The sequence below is a fragment of the Manis pentadactyla genome, chromosome 3, assembly GCF_030020395.1.
Source record: "Manis pentadactyla isolate mManPen7 chromosome 3, mManPen7.hap1, whole genome shotgun sequence".
NCBI classification, from domain to species: domain Eukaryota; kingdom Metazoa; phylum Chordata; class Mammalia; order Pholidota; family Manidae; genus Manis; species Manis pentadactyla.
Window position 1 is genome coordinate 106,965,749 of NC_080021.1, and position 16,847 is coordinate 106,982,595.

Sequence of the window (16,847 nt, forward strand, 5' to 3'; positions counted from 1 at the left end):
AAACTTTGAGGGGTATTTCAATTACATATTAAACTCTAAAGGATATAAATATTTTTGGAGTTTTTAAAGATTTGTAATAGGAAATTAACCAAAAATTTTCTCCCAGAAGTTTCTCCATATTTAATGATATTATCCTAAAGAAAGTCTTGACTTAATTTCTCTATGTGGACTGTATCTAATTGATTCTTAAAATTAATTCTTCACCATAAAAAAGATTTTTTTCCAGAAACATTTCAATAACGGAAACAATATTTAATAATTATGACTTAGATCCCAATATAAAACAGAAAGGGCTAAGCTTAGGTGTTACTGTGATTCTAGAATGGGTTAAGAGAAGTCAGTCCTTCCATCTCATGCTTATACATGTGGGACAATTCTAATTTCATTCATTACAGTCATAAATTTTTTAAATTGTGAAAACAATTTGACAACAAAGAGGCACTTGAAAAATACATTTCTGTTCTGAGAGTTCTTGTAGTTCATAAAGTTGATTTCCACTGAGGGAACAGTTTGAGGTATACATAGCTGATTTTAGTTTCCTCCAGACTTGAGCTTCAGTGACTCTGGAAGTATCTACAAAACCCTGACTCTTACAAAAATTGGACTGTCTCTGTCAGTGATGTGTCTTCGGTTTTATATCTTTCACCTGCATGTATGGGTCCTTCATATATAGAAGGAGCCCACAGATCATTTCACAGAACAACTGGAATTTGAAGTCACTAATGGTCTAATAAACTATGCATGTGCCCACTTATCAAACCTGTGCAAAAAGTAGATGGAAATTGGTTAAGTGTGGCTCAGGCAATAAATTTCCTTCCTCTCTGAGTGTCCTAAGAGTGGTTGAGATATTTTAAGGTGGGGTACAAGGACCTAAACCACAAATAACCTAAATGAATAGTCTCCTTAAGAGAATAACTGAAAAGATTCTACACAGAAGCTTTTGTATAGCTGCATAGCCATGCTTGAAGATACAATTAATGACCAACTTGCAAATGTAAGCAGCATTTCAAGTATTTTTTAAAAAACCAACTTCTATACACATTTATACAAATTAGAACTGCATATTCAAAGTGAGAATCTCAATCTGTCTCTTCTTAATTTCCACTAATTTCCTTTATATGGACTTATTTAAAACCTCAAATATTGTTCAGACTGAGTAGATCTTTAGGCTTTCTGAAAACAGGGAAATCATACTCTTAGTAGGACTGAGACAGCATTCTTGCCAATAGTCCCAGTGAGTCACAGCTGAAATGTCCTGTAGTTAACATTCTGCTCTGAAAACAGAATCAAGAGCAGCAGGCACCAACTGGTTTCCATGGTAACTGGTATTTGTGTACTTTGAAAAATGACTGTTCCTTTTTGTGTGGTAAATTTACGCGGGAATGAATTGTAGAGGTGATGTTAGCCATTTGTGTGAACATAAACAAAAAAAATTGATTTAGTTAACTGTCAACTTCAGAAGGACACAAATTGGGGTTATGGGATTTTTTTTGTGTTAGAAGTATTGTTCTGCACTAATTAATCCATTAATTTATTTGACATTATATTTAAGCATTTTTATCAGTGTCTTTTTGAAGTTTATTTCAATGCATCTTTCTCTTCCCTTCTAAGGCAAGAAGAACTAATTGTCATTCATCACTGTTTCCCCTGCAAACCCACTCCCTTGGCCCCCATCCCCCATCCCCTATCCCATTCACAATGTGTTATTTAAGAAGGACTGGGATTCGGGGGCTCTCCTTTAATGAAGTAACCTCATCTGGAAGGAAGAAAAAAAATCCCTTCTAAGTCATGTGAAAATGTCAGGTTTCTTAACCTAACCTTGCTGAGCTGGGAGGCAAAAATACTGCTGTGACCTGATATCAAATCGGCATACAGAATCAATAATATGGTTCATCAGAATGTTGCTACCTAGTAGTTTAGAAGACTCATCAAGCTTAGAACAATTATGATTATTGAGAAATTGTACCTTATGTTTTGGTGGATAAAGGTGAAGTAATTAAAGTTTTGGTCACTGAACTATAATCCGATATTAAGAATAAATCTTCTGGAGTGGAAATAGTGTTTTCTTGCTTATTATGCTTCTGCTTGGGAATGGCATGTTTATTTTTGTATTAATTACTTTTGAATTGGAATTCATATACTAGATTTAATAAAAACTCTGAGTTTGGAATAAATGCCCCACAGTTCAGCAGTAATTTAGGAGTAAACAGATTGCAATGAGGATCTCCTGGGCCTCCACCTCCTGCCTTAGATGGTGGGACCTGAGGTCTGGGGGGAAGGTTTCTGTCCTTAATCTCCTCTTTGTGTTTGTTGCTTTATTCTTTCTCTCGTTTTGCTCCCTCATTATGGTTTTTGTCAACTATCTAGAACATTAGAAACTTGGTAACAAATATACATATTCAAAGCAGCAGTATTGAAAAAAAAAATTAAAAGGAAGCTGAAGAGATAAGCCTGAAAAATAAACCTTTATTCATTTATTTAAAATTCTCAAGTTTAGTACTTAAGGGTCAGTGATATAATGGACTTCCGAGTTTCTCTTTTTAAACCTTCAAAGGTCACAAGCATATATGTCTGATGAGCAGCCAGTTTTGAAAACTCCAAGAGAGAGGCGAAGATTTAGAAATCTAGGATTTCTTGTGTCCTTGAACAAGGCCCTCCCAGGCCCTCCCTTCCACAGGGTAGCCACAGAGACTCCAGACCCTTTGTTACCCAAGAGCACACTGAAATTTAGGACTGTAAAGCCCTAATATGTATCTAATATGCAAAATTCAATTAATAGTGAATATTAAGTCCCATTAAAATAAATATAGTTGTAGGGGAAACCATTGTGTTCATTCATTGAAGATGTATTGAGAGTATGCTCTCAACAAAGTCCTGAGTTAGGTAGTGAGTCTACCTACATATACTGTTTAGTGACATGAAAACAGGGGACCACAATTAAATGTGTACTCCAAATATATACACACACATATATACCTGGACACATATGTATATGGACATATACAAGCAAATGAAAAAATGTTGGCAGGAGGAACTTCCATTACAAATAAAGTATTAACAGTGGTTATACTTAGTAAGATTAATTTTATATTTTCCTTTCTCATGGCTTTCTAAATGTCTATTTTTTATAGTTAGTATTTATTTTAAAAATGCATGTCTATTATGTTCCTACTCATTGAGATCTCATATTTATACATCATTAATATGTGAACACATCTCATTTGGCCCACCACTTCCTTATTCTGTGCCTGGATTATATTTTGGAGGGTACTTGCTAGGCTGACATAAAACTAAATTATATTTAGATTTCCAAATTTATTGGGCATAGGAATCATCCCTGAAATTCTTTCTATATAATTATTTTTGGTTCTTGTGTTAAGCCTCCTGAACTCTATCCACCTTAGCAGATTTACCCTTAACTTTTGAACCAAGGAACAGCTTTTGATACATGAGTAGGCTTTAATTTTTCCGTCTGACAAACCTTGTGAAGTTTTTTGACATTGGGCAGTTTCTCTTTGATTTCAGCTCTATGATGGTCCACAGCGAATGGGGCGCTTCTGTGGAGTAGAAATGCCACCCCCAGGGAGCACCGCAGGCTCCAAGCTTCACATGCTGTTCCACACCGATGGGGTCAGTCACCACGAGAGAGGATTCCAAATGCAGTGGTTCACTCATGGTAAGCCCTGTGCCAGTCTCAGTTGTATTTAGTAGCTGACATTGACCAACAATTGTTTCCTTTCCAATTCTATTGGAAGCATTACCATCAACAAAAAATGGAAACCAGGTATAATCTGGTGCTAGGTCTTAGAAAATTTACTCTGACATTAGTGGCTCTCAGAGAGTTAAATCCTGGTGGGGTTAAGAGAGGACAGGATTTTATAACTGCTTACACAGGTGAGAGACAAATTGCCAGAGAGAAAGGAGGGAGCAGAATACAGCCGTCAGGGTGAAGCCCTGTACCTGGTTGGCAAGCAGATGGCAGTGTGGGATGGGAGGCTGTCCAGGCAGGGTGACACGGTGAGATGGAGGCTCACTCTGACAAAAGCAGAGAACAATGACAGGGACAGAATAGAGTCGACTGTGTGGAGGGAGGGCAGGAACGGGGCTGTGGGGAGCAGGAACACTGAGATACACTGAGCCAGGGGCAGGTGCTGCCCCTGACAAGTGGAGAAGAGATGTGGCAGCACCCAGCTACGAACCAGTGGTTCAGAGAGCAGACAGGGCTAGTCATTCCTCTGAAGATCACAATTCATTTTTAATAAGAGTTCTGAAACCTCTAGAATGACCTCACGTGGTCCAGTCTAAAGAGAGAGGGCCCCAGAGCAGTGGTTCTCAAAATGTGGTCCCCCAAAAGCAGCATCAGCATCAGTCGGACTTGTTAAAAACACAAACCCTTGGGAGAATATACTGATAAATGACAGATCTGATAAAGGGTTGACATCCAAAATATATAAAGAACTCATGCACCTCAACAAACAAAAACCAAATAAGCCAATTAAAAAATGGGCAGAAGAGCTGAACAGACAATTCTCCGAAGAAGAAATTCAGATGGCCAACAGACACATGAAAACATGCTCCACATTGCTAGTCATCAGAGAAATGCAAATTAAAACCACAATGAGATATCACCTCACACCAGTAAGGATCGCCATCATCCAAAAGACAAACAACAACAAGTGTTGGCGAGGTTGTGGAGAAAGGGGAACCCTCCTACACTGCTGGTGGGACTGTAAATTAGTTCAAAAATTGTGGAAAGCAGTATGGAGGTTCCTCCTAAAGCTCCAAATAGAAATACCATTTGACCCAGGAATTCCACTCCCAGGAATTTACCCTAAGAATGCAGCTGCCCAGTTTGAAAAAGACATATGCACCTCTATGTTTATCACAGCACTATTTACAATAGCCAAGAAATGGAAGCAACCTAAGTGTCCATCAGTAGATGAATGGATAAAGAAGATGTGGTCCATATACACAATGGAATATTATTCAGCCATAAGAAGAAAACAAATCCTACCATTTGCAACAACATGGATGGAGCTAGAGGGTATTATGCTCAGTGAAATAAGCCAGGAGGAGAAAGACAAGTACCAAATGATTTCACTCGTATGTGGAGTATAAGAGCAAAGAAAAACTGAAGGAACAAAACAGCAGCAGACTCCCAGAACCCAAAAATGGACTAACAGTTACCAAAGGGAAAGGGACTGGGGAGGATGGGTGGGAAGGGAGGGATGGGGGGAAGAAAGGGGGCATTACATGTATAATGTTGGGGGGGATATGGGGAGGGCTGTGCAATACAGAGCAGATAAGTAGTGATTCTACAGCATCTTACTACACTGATGGACAGTGACTGTAATGGGGTTTGTGGGGGGGGACTTGGTGAGGGGGAGTCTAGTAAACATAATGTTCCTCATGTAATTGTAGATTAATGATACCAAAAAAAAAAATACAAACCCCTGGGCCCTATACCAGATTCACAGAATCACATACCCTTAAGGGAGGCCCAATAATCTGTGTCTTAACTAGTCTCCCTGGTGATTGAATTTGGAGAACCCTCCCAGAGTGATCCAGACCTGGAAATTATAGTCCTTGTGAGTATTAAGATAGCAGTTCTCAGCCAAGTTTTTTAGGGCTCACAGGTATGTTTCCATCATTTTGAAAGAGAAGTGGAGTTGCAGTACTATACCAGGAGTCACATACGGCATCTAAGCTGTGGTCCTACTCTCAAAAGCAGGGTGAGCTCCTGTGAGCACACGTGACTGCGTGCTGGGATTGACCCTCAAGGGTTGCTATCCCCAGAGAGCCTTTACTGTATGAATCTCAGTGTGTACATAACCCAGTAGCCCTGCTATATATTTAAGAGTATTGGATGTTCTGTTATGATAAACTGGGGACTGAGTGTATTTCTGTTAAAATACAGGTTTGGAGTTTTCAGTATTTAAAAATGTTCAGTGTTAACCCACAGGGCTCCTTGCAGCTTGGAATACGGGTTATGAATTCCCAAAGTAAATGAGCTGTGTTAATTAGGCTTGTGGAAGTTCTGGACTGTTCATCAATTAGTTGGATTTGACCTTTGATCAATTAGTTGGATTTGACCTTTGAATGACAATTTATTGTATTACTGAATGAAAGGACTGGATTGATTCATCTCTGTAACACAGTCAATCTATAGTCTTCTGTGATTCAGAAATAGTGTGATTCTAAGGAAACTGGAGACTATGCGAAAATACCCAGAAGAAAGAGGAAAATCTTGGGAAATGACCCAGATTTTCAAGGGCCAGGGGTATTTTCCAGAGCAGTTGTTTCTCAGACTCTCATGTGCGTATGAGTCACTGGGGATCTTCTTAAAATGCAGATCTGGTAGAGGTGGGCTGAGGTAAGGCCCATGAACCTGCATTTGGAAAAACTCCCAGGTAATGCTGATGGTATTACTCTGTAGACTGAACTTTGAGGAGCAGGTGAGAGCAGAGGTTAAGGCTGGAGAAATAAAGTGGTGGAAGACAGCATCCCTAGAGATTGGACAAAACTTCTAGGGTGCTCCAAGGGCTCAGTGTACCAACAGCAGAATAGTATCTTCAATCTCACAGTGTCTGTAGGATGAGAGCTGGGGCCCTGTAAGGAGAGCCATACTGCTTCAGAGACCCCAGGGGAGAAATCCTGTACATGAGACAGAGGGTGGAAGGTAAGAAATACCAACCAGGAGACAGAGGCTCAGGGCCAAGGGGAGCAGTCCTCAGCCATAGATACACATTGGGAGTGTCTGGGAGTATGAAAGAGTACCCATGCGGGGTTCCATCCTCCAGAGTAAAGATTCAGTTGGTCTGCAGTGGGACCTTGACTATTGCTGATTTTAAAAAGCTCCCTAAGTAATTCTGCATGTGGCTAGATTGGAGGGTTTTAGAAGGAGTGATTTTGCTGGTTACAATTTCTATTTAGTGGGCTGGCTTACTCTTCCCTGAAGACAGTTCTGGCCATACTAGTCCAAGGTCGTGCTAAGTAGTGTGATTTAATGGTCGTTATTGGCTCCACTGGATTACTGTAGCACTGGGTTCTTCCAGCCTGCATGCTAGACATGGCCGTATCCTCTGCCAAAAGCTCTGAGTTTTTGTTGGGATTTTTTTTTACTTACCAGTTGTGCTTTGAATCTGTCTTCATTTAGGAAAGTTAAAGACACCCTCTGTCTATTCTCCTTTCCTGTTTACTGTTTCAGAAGTTTCTCCCAATTGCTGAAAACTTCCTAAGGTGGAAATGCAGAATTGTGCAACAAAATTTTGCTAGCTAGGATAACAACTGAACATTTTTATTTTGGAACTCTTTGCTTGCCATTATATATAAATTACACTTTGGAAAAAAGTTCTGGAACAGGATTGTTAGTGGTCTAGATCTGTGCACAATTAACTGATTTTCATATACTGTAGTTCTGTAGTGCCTCAAGTATGAAGAGTTTATACTCTGCATCTGAACTAGGTCTTTGACTTGAGATAGCCTTATAAGAGGGGCCAACAGAAAAGGTGAGGTTCAGGGAAGAGGTCTTTAATGAGAGAGGTTTCCCCACTTCTTACTCATTGAAGGTGAACTGAAGATGTAAGTCTGATTTCTGTCATCCATGTGTTCATTCCATAGATATTAAGGAACTGTTTGGGGCCATTTACGGTGCTAGGGTTGGGGACAGTGTGTGACTCCTGCCCACAGGCCTGGTTCCTGGTCTCATAGAGCTTACAGGTGATTGGGAGAAGTAGCTACCAAGCAGATAAGTGCACAAATAAATATAAACTCAAAACTATGGTAAGTGCCACAGGAGAACACAAAAAGGGGATTTGACCCAGACAGGAGGTCAAAGAAATCCTGCACAAGAATAGGACCTTTGAACTAAAATCTAAGAATAAGCAAACAGAAAAGAAAAAGATTTCCCAGCAGAAGAGAGACCTCATGGTGAAAGGGACAGGGGGAGTATGTGGCACCCAAATGTCCAGGGTGGCTGGGGTCCAGGTCAGATAGAGCACAGAAGCAACATGGTGTGTTGTGGGGTTCAAAATCCAAAATCCAATACAAATAAATGAATACAAAGGAAACAAATAAAATCCAAAATACATTTAAAAATTAGTCTCATTTTTAAGCATAATAGAAATATTCTTGAATGTGTTTGCTGTGTACACATATGAGTGTATATGTATGTACTTCACACAGATTGTCTCTGCACAGCTTCCCTGGCTCTTGATCTCAGACTTAAGATCAAGTGTGGGTCTAGGATGCTTCTCCTGGCCCTGGCCCTGAGGCTGCTCTTCCTTACCTGATCAGAGAAGTCCCTATAGTGTCCTCACCTCTTTTCATTTGAGTCAAATCTCATCTCAGGCCTTTCCCCTCCTACTCTTTTCCAAACCATGCAATAAGAACTCCACAAAACTCTTTTCTGAGATTTCCGAATCTACAGTGGCACCATTTCCTGAGCATTGCTGCTGAGGAGGACTCCCCACACACTTGATTCATTTTTCTAATTAATAAATAAACCCATTTACAAATGTGCTTCTTTGTCCACCACACAAATCTTCTATTTGCTTTGAGAAAATGGATCTACAATCAGGCTTTATTTGTGGCCCATTTTTTTTTTTTTTTAAATAATTATTTTTTATTGAAGGGTAGTTGACACACAGTATTACATTACATGAGTTTCAAGTGTACAACACAGTGGTAGAACATTTATATACATAATTCTAGGTTCCAGCTATCACCCTACCAGGCTGTTACAATATCTTGACTATATTCCTTATGCTATACATTACATCCCGGTTACTAATTTATTTTACCATTGGAAGTCTGTCCTTCTTTTTTTTTTTTTTTTTTTTTTTTGTGAGGGCATCTCTCATATTTATTGATCAAATGGTTGTTAACGACAATAAAATTCTGTATAGGGGAGTCAATGCTCAATGCACAATCATTATTCCACCCCAAGCCTAATTTTTGTCAGTCTCCAATCTTCTGAGGTATAACAAACAAGTTTTTACATGTAGAACAAATTCTTACATAATGAATAAGTTACATAGTGAACAGTACAAGGGCAGTCATCACAGAAACTTTCGGTTTTGCTCATGCATTATGAACTATAAACAGTCAGTTCAAATATGAATACTCATTTGGTTTTTATACTTGATTTATATGTGGATACCACATTTCTCTCTTTATTATTATTATTTTTAATAAAATGCTGAAGTGGTAGGTAGATACAAGATAAAGGTAGAAAACATAGTTTAGTGTTGTAAGAGAGCACATGTAGATGATCAGGTGTGTGCCTGTAGACTATGTGTTAATCCAAGCTAGACCAGGGCAATAAAACATCCACGTATGCAGAAGATTTCTCTCAGAACGGGGGGGTGAGGTTCTAAGCCTCACCTCTGTTGATCCCCAATTTCTCACCTGATGGCCCCCCTGCGACTGTGCCTGTCTTAGGTTGTTCCTCCCTTGAGGAATCTTACCCGTTTGTGGCCCATTTTTAAAGAGATGAGAGATGTGAGATTAAACCACACTGCCTTGTCTTTATGCAAACCATCTAAGAGAATCCCACTCTAGGAAGAAAAAAATAGCCACAATTGCCCTGTCTGGCTAAACGGTTCACAGCGTTCAGCATTGACAGCATTGTCCAGGGGCTGAATTCGGCCTCGGCAGCCTCTGTCTCGGTTGCCCAAGGGAATACAGAACTTTCTGCAGGCTGTGTGAATGGGGCCTCCCAGACAGCTGCACACACCCCTCACCTCCTAGTCTCCCTCTCAGAGGCCCTGTTTCACTGGCAGTGGAATCCAGCATACAAACAAGGTGAAGGAGCTTTGTGAGTGAAAGTGACATTTGTAAAGACAGAGAACCCCTCAACTGGGACTAGCAGGGAAAGGGCTAAGTGGCATGTGATCGGGAGGTGATGTCACCCAGAATTTTCACAAAAAGGTGTGGCCTTTTCTTTGGGGAGATAGATGACATAATCCTCTCCAGTGGGGACTGGTTCCATTTTACCTTCTATTTAGCTATTAATGAGATTTCTCCAGCCTTGAGAGTGTTCAGAAATTATTAGCCTGGGGAGAACACTTAAAAACCTTTCCCCAAATCCTCCATGGCTGGCTCAGTTTGAACATGAGCCTGTGCCTTCTGGACTACTGAGGACATGCAGCACTATCTCCAGGGCTTTTAGGAAACATTTTTAGAGCCCTGCAAAGAACCTCTGAGGTCAACAATGTTTTTCTTAGATCCCAGTGTGTGTGCTGGGGTTTCTGGGTGGTTCACACTTTGAGGACAAAGGTTTATCTTCTGTAATTCCATTCTCCATTTGCCTTACATGCGAATGCTGGGTAATCACCCTCGGGTAAGTGGGTGACTGAACAGGCCCTATGGGGAGACCTGCTGGCTTTGCTTCATGTTATGGTGATTGCCAATGGCCTCTGTAAACCACTATTTATTGAGAACATATTTTTCATTCAACCAACCTATCAGTTTTTTATTTATTAACTCCCAGGTTCTAGGCTTGGTGTTGAGAATATTGAGAGTGTATTAGTTTGCTCAGTAGTCATAACAAAATACCACGGACTGGGGGCCTAAATAGCAAAAATCCTCACAGTTCTGGAGGCTGGAAGGCCAAGATCCAGGTGTCAGCAGGTTTGGTTTCTCCTGAGGCCTCTCTCCTTGGCTTGCAAATGTGTCCTCGCATGGCCTTTTCTCTGTGAGCATGATTCCTGGTTCTCTGCTGTGTCCAGATTTCCTCTTCATACAAGAACACCAGTCAGACTGGGCTAGGGCCCACAACAGGGGTCTCATTTTGACCTAATCTCCTCAATAATGCCCTATGTCCACATACAGCAACCTTCTCAGTATGAATTTTGGTGGAGACAAAATTCAGCTCATTACAGAGAAAAAAGAGATAGCCCCTCCTTGACTTCAGAGGGTTAGTCATCTAGGAGGGTGGCAGACAATCTGGGTGTCCCTATCCGCCCATAAATCCATGAGGCTGTGTGTGTGGAGGGGATCCAGGATAGCCTGAGGGAGCTGGAGGGGCCCTCCAGGCAGCTTGGATACTTGGGCTGAGTTTTAAAGAATGAACAAAAACAGATGAGTCATGTATCTGGGAAAGAAAGATCTTTCTAAATAAAAGCAGGGGGGCTCGGGATAGTGCTGAAAGTTTGGTGATGGCAAATATTTCAGCTCAGGGTCAGCACTGGGAAGTGAAGACAGGTGGGGGCAGGGGGGTATAAAAAAAAACGCACAGATAATTAAAATACATAACAGATATAGTATATCTGTGATCTTAAAATTTCATGGGGGGAACTTGGGGAAAGAGTCTAAAGGGCTCCTTAGAAGAGCAGTAATGAACACTGAGGAGCCCTAAGCTAAAGGGAGAGACAGAAGTTGAGGCAGGACAGGTTGTCAGAGGCCAACTGAAGAGCCACTGCAAGGACTTGGATTTTATTCCTGACGTCTGTTCTGGGCCTTGCTTCTGCACAGCCCAGAAATTCACAACAATCTGGAGGTGTGATGTTCGTAATGAAAGTGATTTTATGAATTGTGGTCAGCAGGATTCCAGGCCATGCTCACAGGGCCGGGATGTGAATCACGCCATCTGGTATTAATCTCAGGCAGACTTTCTCTCTGCAGATGACGAATTGTTCTCATGGTGTCACTTCCTGCTAGGTGGTGATAGATCTAATGTCACAGGCAGAGAAGTGGCAAAACATCTCCCAGTCTGCCTCTAAAGTAACCTCATTTACCATTGAGAATGCGTCCTTTGTTCAGTTAAGTCCAGAAGCAATGTCTTGGTAAAGAAATGGGTAACAATGCAGACTCCCAAGATTGTTTTATTAGATCGTGTGATATGAGATTTTAAAAAATCCTGTTCAGTTTAGGTAGAAATTGAAGCAAAATAGATACTTTTAAGAAATATTAATTCCATTTAAAAGTTACTTCCCCAAATGCTGACTAGACTTTCTTTCACATTTATACAAACTGTATTCTGCCCTACTTATTCTGGCCACTTCATCCTATTTGGTATTTTGAACTTTTGTCTTTGCAATGTTCTCAGAAGGTTTTTAAGCATAGGGACCGAAAATGCCTAGTGTAGAACCAAAGTGCAGGTTTCTGCATTATGATACTGGGTCTGATTTCTATTCATGGCAAATTCTCATTTATGTCTTTTTTGCAAAGAAGTTATAAATGGCTGATGCTAATTTTTAAAAATCTGCTTATAAATTAATTCACCTTTGTAAAATTGGGATAATCATTTACTAAAAAAGCCATGCAGCTCTTTTTCATTTGGCCTTGGCTTCAGAACTTTTCCAGAAAGGTCCAGTAATCAGAGACAGCATTCAACATATGTGACATTTCAGAATGAGTGGAAAAGCTAAAGCCTGACATTATTTGACTCCTTGACAACAGCTGAAAATACACATACACGCAGTTGACCTTCATTTAATGTTGGCTCTGTGTCTTTTAACCAGTGAGAGCCTTTTCAGATTCTTGCATCCCAATTCCCATGTCGCTACTGTTTGAAAAAGCTCGAGTTCTATTTCCACTGCTTCTCTTTGAAACAGTTATAAAAAGAAGAAAAATAACCCTCAAATAACCATGACCTTCCCAAATCATATATTGCACAATGTGTCATCATCCTTGAGATTTGGGCCAAAGAAGGGCTTTCTTGAATCTTCTGTTTGTACTCTGATTGCCTAGCAACAACATCCCTGATAGATGTTGCACATAGTTGCCAGGGGATTCCACACTTTTTCATACAACATGAAAAGAGAAACCACACATTTTTTTAACAGTTTCAAATTTTGTATCAGCCAAAAATGACAAAACCAACATAGAACAAACATGATGTTCAGTATAGAGCATTAATTTTTGCCCCCAGAGGTTTCTCTTTTTGAACATTTACTTAAATATTGCCATATTTGTCCCTGACATTACATATCCAAGGACATTTTATGTTTTTGCCACTGTGTACTCACAGACACTAATGCCCAGCCTCTAGTGGCACTGACTCACAAAGCAAAGACGGAATCTCTGGTGTAGGATAGTAACTGCATTCCAGAAGATTTAATAGAATTTATATTCTCTATATAAATAATGACATTAATATATATTGTCCCTGGTATTTTTCTCTTTCTAGTTATACTTACAGACTACTCACAGGTTAAATAATATATATTTTACTACCTAAATGTAATTTTAAATTTATTTAAGACATTAATTATGTTAAAAATAAACATGTTGCCACATAAAGAGTGAATGAAAATATTGACTTAAATGCTTAGTGCATTAATTTGACTGACATTTTATTTATTATTACTGGTCCATGTACTTATTTACAGAATGTTGATATTATCATTTTTTAAATGTTGATGTTAGCATTTAAAAATGACACTTGATGTTACCATTTTGAAAAATGATACCATGTGCTGGGCCCTCTGTATAGTGCTTGAAAAATATTGTCTCATGTTTCCCCCCAATAACTATCTGAGATCATCATCCCCATATATGGATAAGAAAACTGAGGAAAGGAGAAAGAGTCTTAGAGAAGTTAAGTAATTTCCCCAAACTTACAAATCAAATAAACTGAGTGTATGGTGTCGAACAATCAAGCCTGTGTCATAAGAAGCGGCATTCTGCTTAAAAGCAAATAGTTTTTACCTGCAATTTTTCATTGCAGAAAAGAAGAAATGATACTGCAATGCAGGGAAGGTCAGAGCATACAGTAGCAATTTTGTAACCAAATTCCCAACTGAGGATAATGAATGTTTTTAGATGAGTGTATGCAGTTTTTCCCAAGTAAATAACAGGTCTAAGCTCTCTGCACTAAATTATACAATCCAGTCTTCAGGTTCAAGTAGCAATAATGGGGGAAGCACATTACTTAGCAAATGACTACTTCAAAATAACTGATGTTGTTTGTCCTTCAACCCAGTATCTGCTTTATTACTCAAAAAAGTGCTCTCCTTTTGCAGTTGCTACGCATGGCTGACAGCACAGAAATCATCTAATCTGTTAGCACAGTATACTTAGGCAAAGTAGCTTACAAGAGGAGTTCTGTTAAAAAGTTGAAAGGATCGTCCCTAAAACAGATTGGTTTGACTCGAGGTAAGCAGTGGGGGCTGGAGTGGAGCACTTGAGGGTTTGGCTAATTTAGGAGCCTAGCCAGAGAGAGGTTTGCTTTCCCAAGCTAAAGACCTCAGTGGGCTGGATGCCTGCTGCCCTAGCCCTGTGAAGGACATGTGCTGCCTGGTATCATAATCACAGAAAACAATTTTGTGGCTCAGGCTTGGACAGAGCTTCAGGGTCAGAGGACAGCATGCCCATTGGCATGGTACTGCCTGCATCTGTCCATTTGTCCATGTGGAGCAGCCTCGCTGTAGTGGAAAAGTTGTGGGTTGGGGAGCGTGAGAGAAGGAATTTGTGGGGAGGCTCATGAGATTTTCCCTGCAAGCATGGCTGGTAGCAAAATAATTAACTTGAAAGAAAGCAGATTTAGAATGAATCCTTCTGAAGTATCAGTGTTGAACTTGGAAGCAAAAAGAGACACGTTTCTTCTGTCTTTGTCTGTTGGGGGCATTTCATAAAGTAGCTAGTGGTGGCCTGAAGCACAGCTACTCACCGTAGGGGAAGTCAGTCCAGCTGCCTTGGTTTCATTTCATGGCCTTGAAAGATAGTTTCATGCTATTTTTAAATATTATGTTCAGAAATCTTCAATAATTTTAAAAATGTCTAAAAGAGAGAGAGATTGGTTAATTTCTCCTGAATTGTAGGCAAAGAATTTCTACTGGAAACTACTTTTTAATTTGATTGGAATGAGTAGATTAGAAGGAAAAAGATATAGTTAATCAAAAATGAAAGGATGACAAGATTGGCTAAATTTGCATCAAAATGAAAGATTTTTATCCTTTCATATATAGGAAATTAAAATTTATATGATATGAAAAGTCCTAAAATATGGCTAGATTTTTCTCGAATGGTGTACTAAGCCAAAATACTTCAATATTCAAATTCAGGACATCTCAGAGAGTCAGATCACTATGATAATCTTAATTTTGAATATTTATGTGACATCTCATGTAGTAATTTAAACATCACTTTATAACTATGGACAGCACTGATTTTTGAGCTCTTTGTATCTGTTTTGCAGGTCATTAACTTCATGTTATGACCTTATTCTATTACTCTTTTTTTTTTGTCCCTACCATTGAAAACAGGTAACTCTACTCCATATTGATTGCTGTATGGAAATCAAACAAAAAGATTATCACAAAATCTGGGGCTAGGATGAAGTCCTTATAGAAGATGAAACTTTCTGAACTCTTACTGACCCCTCAATGCTAAAAATCATTCTCCTTAGATCTTGAATTTGCTTGTTTCCTCCTGATATGATGCCTAGCCCTAAGTTTGTCTGTTGTTTTCTCAGCAATAGACTGCTGAATCTGAACATTTCTGTTCCCTCAAAATTCATGTGCTGACATCTACCACCTAAGGTGGTGGTGTTAGGAGGTGGGCCTTTAGGAGGTGATTAGTTCATGAGGCTGGAGCTCTCATGACTGGGAGTAGAGCCCTGATAAGAAGGGCTCCCGAGAGCTCTGCCTGCCATTTGAGTCTGTGGCCTGGAAGACAGCCCTCCCCTGACCATGCTGGTACCTTAATCGCAGACTTCCAGCCTCCAGAACTGTGAGAACTAAATCTCTATTGTTTGTCAGCTACTTAGTTTGTGATATTTTTTATAGCAGCCTGAACAGACTGAAACAGACTTTTTCTGTGTTATAAGCTTATCCTTGAACAAATATCATCTAAACCTCAGTATGATAAAGAGGAAGTAATTATACAAGAGGAGTAAATTGAGTTTACAAACCCACACTCCTTCAGGTGTTACACTCATAGTTATCATTTTGTCCTGCTTCAGGTTTGGCCACCTTGTTTATCAGGAAAAGAATAGGAGTGTGTTAGATTCCTAGGGCTGCTGTTACAAAATATCACAAACTGGGTGGCTTAAAATAGAAATGTATTCTCTCACAGTTCTCTAAACTGGAAGTCCAAAGTCAAGGTGTCAACAGGGCCAGCCCCCTGAAGGCTTTAGCGAAGAGTCCTTCCTTCCTTCTTCTAGCTTCTGTCAGTTGCTGGCAATCTGAATTTCCCTGGTTTGTAGATGTGTAATTCCAATCTCTGTCTCCATCTTCACAAGAAGGCCTTCTTCCTTCTGTGTATCTGTGTCCAAATTTCCCTCTTCTTATAAAGACACCAATTATATTGGATTTCAGTCCCACTCTACCTCTTCTTAACTTCATAACATATGCAAAAATCCTATTTCCAAATAAGGTCACATTCATAGCTCTCAGGTGGACATGGTTCAACCCAGTAGAGGAGGTTCTGCAGCTTTTGACAACCTTCTCCTCTCCTGGAGCAGCATGCTATCTTCTTCTTTTTCCTTTTTCCTCAGGAAAATTTCCCATTCTGTGGTCTTCTAGCACCCGATTTCCCTCTCTGATTTCATCCCATGATTGCTCCAGTTTGTGTGTCTGTCCTACAGAATAAATGCTAACCCACAAAATCCCTCAGACTATTAATCTGGAAATCCTTCAGATCATCATATACTTAAGATCAGGTGAATTTTGGGGTCTTCACCCTTGACCTTGTCTCCAGAGATAACTAGTGATCAGGTTTTTGTCTTCTCTCTTCGTGGCATAAATACCTGTCCTTTGCCTCTCTCCTGTATCCCAGGAGAGTGGCATAAGCTTTTAGACTGTTGGGTATTAACTGGTAAAATCAAACCAAGAAGTGCTGAGTTTTCGTGGCCCTTCCAACATGCCACACTCACCTTGGGACACTTTGCACCTCTTAGGGAG

General features: G+C 39.9%; 1 protein-coding gene across 3 annotated transcripts in view; it reads left to right on the top strand.

Moving 5' to 3' along the window:
- CUBN (cubilin) overlaps positions 1-16,847 on the top strand; it is a 257,655-nt gene that overhangs the window by 94,011 nt on the left and 146,797 nt on the right. For all 3 annotated transcript variants that reach the window (XM_057498263.1, XM_057498265.1, XM_036889071.2), the window contains exon 28: positions 3,526-3,676. In XM_057498263.1, coding sequence (XP_057354246.1) covers positions 3,526-3,676 — 151 coding nt within the window. The remainder of the gene's footprint in view (positions 1-3,525; positions 3,677-16,847) is intronic.